The sequence below is a fragment of the Solea solea genome, chromosome 9 (genome assembly GCF_958295425.1).
Source record: "Solea solea chromosome 9, fSolSol10.1, whole genome shotgun sequence".
NCBI classification, from domain to species: Eukaryota; Metazoa; Chordata; class Actinopteri; order Pleuronectiformes; family Soleidae; genus Solea; species Solea solea.
The window spans coordinates 6,724,008-6,731,373 of NC_081142.1; the positions used below are offsets into that span (position 1 = coordinate 6,724,008).

Here is a 7,366-nt window from a genome sequence, read left to right on the forward strand (position 1 = left end):
ATGATGCATTGATAATCCGGAAGTCTTTCATTTACACTATGTGTAACATTCTTTGGTATGCAGGTAGTCAAAACGCATTTTTTATATCGTTAAAATAGTATAAACACTAATTTAAACGCAGTTATTGTAATTTCCATTTGGTTTCGCGAAGCTGCCTAATATTAAAACAACACAAATCTGTGTTTTTATACAAAATCACACATTGTTGACCGTAGTGGTTTAATAATTCACACTTTCAATTGTGTACGTGAACAAAACATCAGTGAGACGTCATTTTCACGCACTGCGTCATCTCTATGCGACACGCGTGCCCGTCCAGATGTAAACAAGACTCCCCCTGAACTAAATAATAACAACAAATGTGTTTTATCAAGTTACTGGTCGGTATTGGTACTCCGTGAGACTGTTGGCAGGCCAACCGGTCAGTATGGCCGCAGAGACGCTGCAGGAGCTCGTATCGGCCGCGGCCTCTGTGCACTCTGACCGAAGAGCTGTGACATACGACAGCCACTCGCTGTCAGACACAGACAGCCCGGTGTCTCTGCTCTACAGAGATCTGCTTCAACTGGCTGAGGAACTGTCGCATCTTCTGCAGCTGCACTGCACTCATAGTAACGGCGTTATCGGGCTGTATTGTTGTGATGACCTGTATATACCAGTGTGGATCCTGGGGTGAGTTCACCACATCCGTGTGTTTCTCAAGTTTGAGATCACTACGTCATATAATCCAATCAATAATCAATTGTCTTTGTTGTTACCAGAATCCTCCAGTATCCTGCTGCTTATGTTCCTTTGGACCTGGAAGCTCCAGGGCTTCTCTCTGCCAGAGTCATGAACAACTGTGGCCTAAAGTACTGTGCTGTGAAAACGGACCTCCTGCAGGTTAAACACCTCACATTTTAAATACAAATGAAAAATGATACAAACATGACAATAATAGTATGTATAAAAGTATTTTTCGTCATTGGTAAAAATGTTCTCTTGAACAGCACCTGGTTTTCCCAACCCTGTTAACTTAGATCTACCACTTAAGCTACAGTGTTTAACTTTAGATCAAACCCAGGTCCAGTTAAATTCTCCAATGCTGGAATAATAACTTGTGGTTGCAGGTCAATACAATCAATACAGTCAAAAAATACTTTCTGTGTTAATCTAACTAAAACTGGACTTTAAACAAACATGTAAACTTGTTTTACAATATGGAATTTTACAAATTTGAATTAATGCACTCAGATTTTGGAAGTCAAGCTACTTCTGTAACTATGTAGGGAAACATACTGAGAGCACAGCATGAGTTCAGAAAATAAACATGTTAAAGGTTTTGATCAGGAAATCAGGTACACACCAGTTTGTGATTACATAGGAACATTTTTCCTATTACAATACAGTGGTGCAACTTCACTCACAAAAATGAAAATATTTAAAGCACTCGTAACAACTGAAATACATACCATTTGAGGATTTTTGGGGCCTCTTGACATCCAGGACACTATTGGGGCAGGAGGATCACACTTTCTGCACCCTTATTGAAGCGTTTCCGTCTTTCCATCGTCAGTGCTCTGTGTGAATATTTACACGCAGTTTCCTTGTCTCTCCCATCAAGCATTTCCGGACTGCTGTTGACAAACACGTATCTGTGGAGGTGTGTGTGGTGTTGCCCAAGTTTAAATTAACCTTGGTTCGAGTCAAGCTGCCACCAGCCAATAAACTCAAACCAGAAACAGCACAAACTGTGGAAGGTGCTGATCTCTGTGATGCAGCTGTGGTGGAAAAGGACTTGGGGCACGAGGACTTGGCATATGTGTTGCACACTTCTGGAACAACTGGCCTTCCAAAGATTGTTAGGGTGCCGCATAAGTGTATTCTTCCCAATATTCTGCATCTGAGGTCAGTAACTATATTCCTCTGCCTGTCAACTTGCTGGGGATCATAAGTGCACTTGGGATTGTCTTGCATATTTGATTCTTCCTTTAATTCATAGAAATGCCCATCCCTAAGGTGTACCCCTGTTTGCTCAGATCGTTGTTTCAGATAAGTGCAGATGATGTGGTTTTCCTGGCTTCGCCCTTAACATTTGACCCTTCTGTGGTGGATATTTTCCTGGCCTTATCATCCGGGGCACAGCTACTCATCACCCCCTCTATTAACAAAAAAATACCCAGTCGACTGGCTCAGGTGCTGTTTAAGGATCACAAGACGACAGTCCTACAGGTAAGAGTCAACCCATGAGAAACGTGCTTTACATTTGTGGTTGGTCTTGACCAGTCCTCCCATAGATAAATCACTGGGGATTATTAATGGGTCAAAGTACATTTTTTAGATTTTTGTTTCCAGCATTTACTTAAGATTTGTGTATAGCATGCATAAAATTAAGTTGTAATTCATGTTTCAAACGTATATCTCCAGGGAATACATTATTCCCCTATTAGGGGTTAAAAAATATTAAGAAATGTTATATAATGCACACATTTTCTTTAAAATTGTGTCTTCACATAAGAAGTTTGGGAAACATTGGTTTTGATTTTATAAGGTGGTGTTTTTTGTTTTGTTTCCACAGATCACACCAACTCTGCTCTGCCGCTTCGGGCGTCGTACCCTAAAACAGGAGGTATTGTCATCGGGCTCCTCACTGCGGGTGCTGGCTCTGGGTGGAGAGTCATGCCCCTCACCAGCTCTGCTGAGGAGCTGGAGGCACGAAGACAACAACACCCACGTCTTCAACATCTATGGTATTACTGAGGTGTCCTGCTGGGCCTGCTGCTATGAAATACCACAGTCTCTGCTGCAGTCCAAAAGCCTGTGAGTGTTCCTGAAAGAAATTATTGATTAAATCTTCAGGTACATTTTTCCATCAATCAACACAACTTTATTGAACATGACAGACCGTCGAGCATGGCGTCCTCAGTGCCGCTCGGGTCTCCTTTGATGGACACAGTGGTGGAGGTCAGAGATGAACATGGCCGTGTTGTTACTGAGGGCGAAGGACAGGCGTTCATAGGTGAGAAAAAAAGATTTCCCTCACACACACACACATATATGCATGCTGATCTTTCTTCAGGGAAATTAAAATGCATATGATTTTATTTGCAGGTGGAAAAGACAGAGTGTGTCTCCTGGATGACGAAGAGGCTGTTATTCCAGGGACAATGAGAGCTACTGGAGACTGGGTGATTGTTCAAGATACACAGCTTTACTACCTGGGACGGAGAGACAGGCTGATAAAACGTCATGGAAAACGGGTCAACTTGGACAATTTACAGCAAGTATGGTGTTTGTTTGTAGATAGTATCTGTAGACTGTATGTAAATATTTTGTGTCATACATGGTTTTCAACATGTGTGATTATTCATCAGAATGTGGATGTGTGGTCAATAGTTAAAGTGAAACAGTAACAAGAGCAATAAACTTAACACAACATTTATTGTGACCTTAAGTAGTACATTTACAAGAAAAGCAATCATTTACAGTTGTGTTTGTTGTTCCACCATTTATGTACTTCTAAGATGTTTTTTTAGCGGCTCATCTTTTTGTGGATTAAAGCCGAGCTTGTGATTTTTTGTGTGTTGTTGTTTTCAAACTCAAATGACCTGAGGGCCCCTGAGCGTCTAGTTTGGTCAGTTGTTCTAGAAAATAATACTATGTTTACTATGTCTATGACTGTTTTATATAGTAGAAGTATTTACCTTTATATTTCCCCTCCGCCAGCTCATACTGAGTCTGCCTCAGGTGGAGGCCTGTGCTGTGGGTTTGTATGAAGGCATTCGACTGCTTGCCTTTGTTGTGGTGTCCACACCTGGAGACCAGAAAGCAGTTTCTCCTCTTCCATCAGTGCAGCAACATGTGGAGCAATCTCCCTCAGCTCTGGTTCAGCATCAGGAACACCTGCATTCTCTTGTGAGTCTCCACCAAGAGGAGATGAGCGGTGCAGAGGGAGATCCGAGCAGACTGATCCTGAACCAGTTGTCTCTGATGCTGCCATCTTACAGCGTACCTGACGCACTGGTGCTGGTCCCAGCCTTGTGTCTGACTCCTCATGGTGAGTATTGGGCACACGTCACTGCTGAAGGGACTCAACACCTCAATTATTCAGCATTTAAGGAATTCTGACATTTGTTTCCCGGCAGGTAAAGTCGACATGGAGGCTCTAAGGACAATATACGAAAGACAGAGACGCTGTTTAAAGTCTCCACAGGAAGACGTCAGCCAACTAAAGCAAACTCTCCAGTCTTTGTGGCAGGTATTCACATAATTTAATGACGCAAATAAAGATCCTTTTTTTTCCCTGCATGTTTACTTTGTGACATTTTTACCTTGTGATCTGTGTGTTAACAGGATACGTTGGGTTTTGCTAAGGATGTGATCATTGATGAGGAATCCAACTTCCTGTTAAGTGGAGGAGATTCTCTGAAGGCGCTGCACCTCTGTGAAGATATCCATACCACTGTGGGAGTCACCTCGCCAGAACTTCTGGAGGTTATACTCGGCAAGACCTTCGCTGACGTCCTGCACTACATTGCCAGAGTAACACTGATGCAGCCGCTCCAGAGCAGCACATCGTCACTTCCTGAGGACAAGAAACGGCCTCACACTGACCCTCCTGCTTTTGTTCTAGCAAAGAGGGAACGCAAAGAGCCTCAGTCTCAGTCAGAGGAGAAACAGGCTTTTAAAGTTCTAAGACGAGGAGGAGAGGTGATAGAAATGAACGTCAGAAATAAAAGATCAAACTTAACTGATGCAGTCCGAGAAAAAGATTCCAGTCAAAAACAGAAAGATAACATTCTGGGCTTCTGTCTGAGCTGGTCTTCAGACACAGGCAGATGTGTGGATGCCTCCCCAGTGCTTCTGGTCCATGAAAGAACAGATCAGTTGTCAGATGTGCCTAAAACAAGTGTGTTCATCGGCTCACACTCTCACAGGATCCAGGCATTAGACCTGGACACGGGGAACCTTCTGTGGGAGCGAGTTCTTGGTGGTAGAATCGAGGCGTCGGCTGCTGTGTCTCACCGTGGGACGTTCGTGATTATAGGTCAGTGTCAACTCTCCACGCATCGTATTTTGATACCCAACTGATACCCAAAAAGTTATGACCCTTATTTTCCTCTTCCTAGGCTGCTATGATGGCTGTGTGTATTTCTTGTGTGCTGCATCTGGAAAGACGAGGTGGATATTTGAGACAGGAGACGCTGTGAAGAGCTGTCCTGCTGTGGATCAACACACAGGTGTGGTTATAGTGGGATCACACGACGGGCACGTTTACGCCCTGGACCCAAAGGTTAGTGTGTTTGACATGAAGGAATACCAAAGCTCTAAATATGCCAAAAACAACCAATTGATAGACAACACGATATCACGATTCAATGCACATTAAATGCTGCTAAAGTCAGGAGAACATCTAAAATTTTAAATTTTAAAATGATTGAAAGGAGGATTGTGTCATGTTCAGTTAACAGAGAAGGAATTTGCTTTATAACATAAAGTTAAAGCTAAAATATATAGAAATAAGAGTAGAATATACTGTATATAACATGAATTTTGTTTTTTTGTTTTGTTTTTGAGTGATACCTATATTTTAAAGTCCTCATGGAGGCCAAAACCTGGTCCTAATGAGACAGAAGCTCAGTCCTGATGAATTGGTTAAGTTAATGGCTAAGATTTGCGCATTAATTGTCTTAGATTCCTTAAAAGGATATGTGTGAACCTGTGTGTGTAGTTTTTTTTTAATGTCTCTTGTATCGTTTTATGATTTAAAGTTTTGTGTTTTAGCTGCAGCGTTGCGTTTGGAAGCGTCACTGCGGCGGTGGGGCAGTGTTTGCCTCTCCTTACCTCCAGTGCACTCTCAGACAGCTGTATGTGGCGTCACTGGGTGGTCACCTCCTCTGTCTCAACCCTGTGAGTGAAGAAAAGCGTCACTTTGTTGAATGTAGTGTCAGGGTTAAATTTGTAACCGTCCGATGTGTGTCTCTGTCCAAGGACAACGGCGACGTCCTTTGGTCCGACAGCAGGGACGTCCCGTTCTTCTCCTCACCAAACGGCTGCTCTGGGCTTGTCGTGATCGGATCTGTGGATGGAAACATCTGCTGCTACAGTAACACGGGGAAAGTGGTGAGAAGCAGAAGTCAGACTAATGTAGTTTATACTTGTGTTGCCTTGGTTTTCAGTCTCAATGCAAAGGGACCAAATGAAAGTAAACAGATACACTGAAGGGCAGACTTAATGGTTATTTTTGCCTTGTAAGGAGGTAGGTACATTTTCTTTTTACATTAATAAAAATATTCAACAGATTTTAAAATATCAGATTTTAGTAGACTGTTTCCTGGTGAGATCACCTGTATAGAGCATGCTTGAATATATAAATGCAATACTAGACTGATTTGATTCACTTACTTATATAGTGGCCGTTCCATTTAATCTCTCCCTATAGTATGTTTAATATACCATCAAGCAAATGATGAGTGCATATAATCCAGCTTTACGGTTTACCCTTCACTCACTTCCAGCTGCTGCTCTTGGGTTGTATTCGAGGCTGGGACCTGAAGTGGTTTTAAAATTATAATGTAACCCTTTACAGTACAGTAATAATATTGTAATAACTGTATACTAGAGTGAATACATATTTATACATAAATACAGTAGTAGTAAGTTGGTATTAATGAAAATATGATCAACTAAAATTATGATATGAATAATATATGATACACATACAACATATGTCAAATTATAATAAACTACAATCAAATGAAGAAAGTAGGCCGTTCAGTTTTCCACAGTGTCAGTAAAATCTCACAAGATTGACAGTTGTTTAAAAAGAAAATCCTGAATACGGATACCAAATCTGTCCTTTACCTTTTGACGTGAGCTGAAACATAACCTCCTTGTAATCAAGTCCTGTCATGCTCAAATGTTTTTCTGCAGGTGTGGCAGTTTTTAACAAAGGGACCCGTCTTCTCGTCTCCGTGTTTCACCCTGGACCGGCAGAGGCTTCTGTGTGGGTCACACGATGGTCAGCTGTACTGTTTAAACTCCGCTGACGGCGCTTTAGTTTGGACTTTCCAGACGTCAGGCAAGGTGTACTCCACGCCATGTGTGTTTGATGGCTCCACTGTGGGCAGGGGGGGGTTTCTGGTGGGCCTGGCCTCCACAGACGGCAAAGTCTGGATCCTGGACGGCGAGAATGGACAAATGCTGGCGTCGCACGCGCTGCCCGGGGAGCTGTTTTCATCCCCAGTGGTGCATGAACAGTTCCTTGTCGTCGGGTGTCGCAATGACTACGTGTACTGTTTAAAGCTGACTGTAAAAGAGGAAGCACAGAGGGATTAGATGCTGATTATGCTGATTTTAGAATAAACACTTTTTTCCATATCTGTAT

The 7,366-nt window shown here is 42.4% G+C and overlaps 1 protein-coding gene across 1 annotated transcript; it reads left to right on the forward strand.

The window, feature by feature from the left end:
• The first annotated feature begins 214 nt into the window (after positions 1–214).
• Positions 215–7,357, forward strand: aasdh (aminoadipate-semialdehyde dehydrogenase). Its single transcript, XM_058638825.1, has 14 exons — positions 215–672; positions 762–882; positions 1,604–1,887; positions 2,019–2,211; positions 2,558–2,799; positions 2,883–2,998; positions 3,091–3,263; positions 3,706–4,036; positions 4,125–4,237; positions 4,333–5,026; positions 5,109–5,272; positions 5,764–5,889; positions 5,971–6,102; positions 6,913–7,357. The coding sequence occupies exons 1-14, from the start codon at positions 428–430 to the stop codon at positions 7,315–7,317; spliced, it is 3,339 nt and encodes a 1,112-aa protein (XP_058494808.1). The 5' UTR covers positions 215–427; the 3' UTR covers positions 7,318–7,357.
• The last annotated feature ends 9 nt before the right edge of the window (positions 7,358–7,366 follow it).

Excerpts from the sequence above, each read along its gene's own strand:
- aasdh (XM_058638825.1), top strand. The coding sequence starts at position 428 with ATGGCCGCAGAGACGCTGCAGGAGCTCGTATCGGCCGCGGCCTCTGTG. Across the intron at positions 883-1,603 it reads TGAAAACGGACCTCCTGCAG|CATTTCCGGACTGCTGTTGA; the intron begins GTTAAACACCTC and ends TCTCCCATCAAG. Across the intron at positions 6,103-6,912 it reads ACAGTAACACGGGGAAAGTG|GTGTGGCAGTTTTTAACAAA; the intron begins GTGAGAAGCAGA and ends GTTTTTCTGCAG.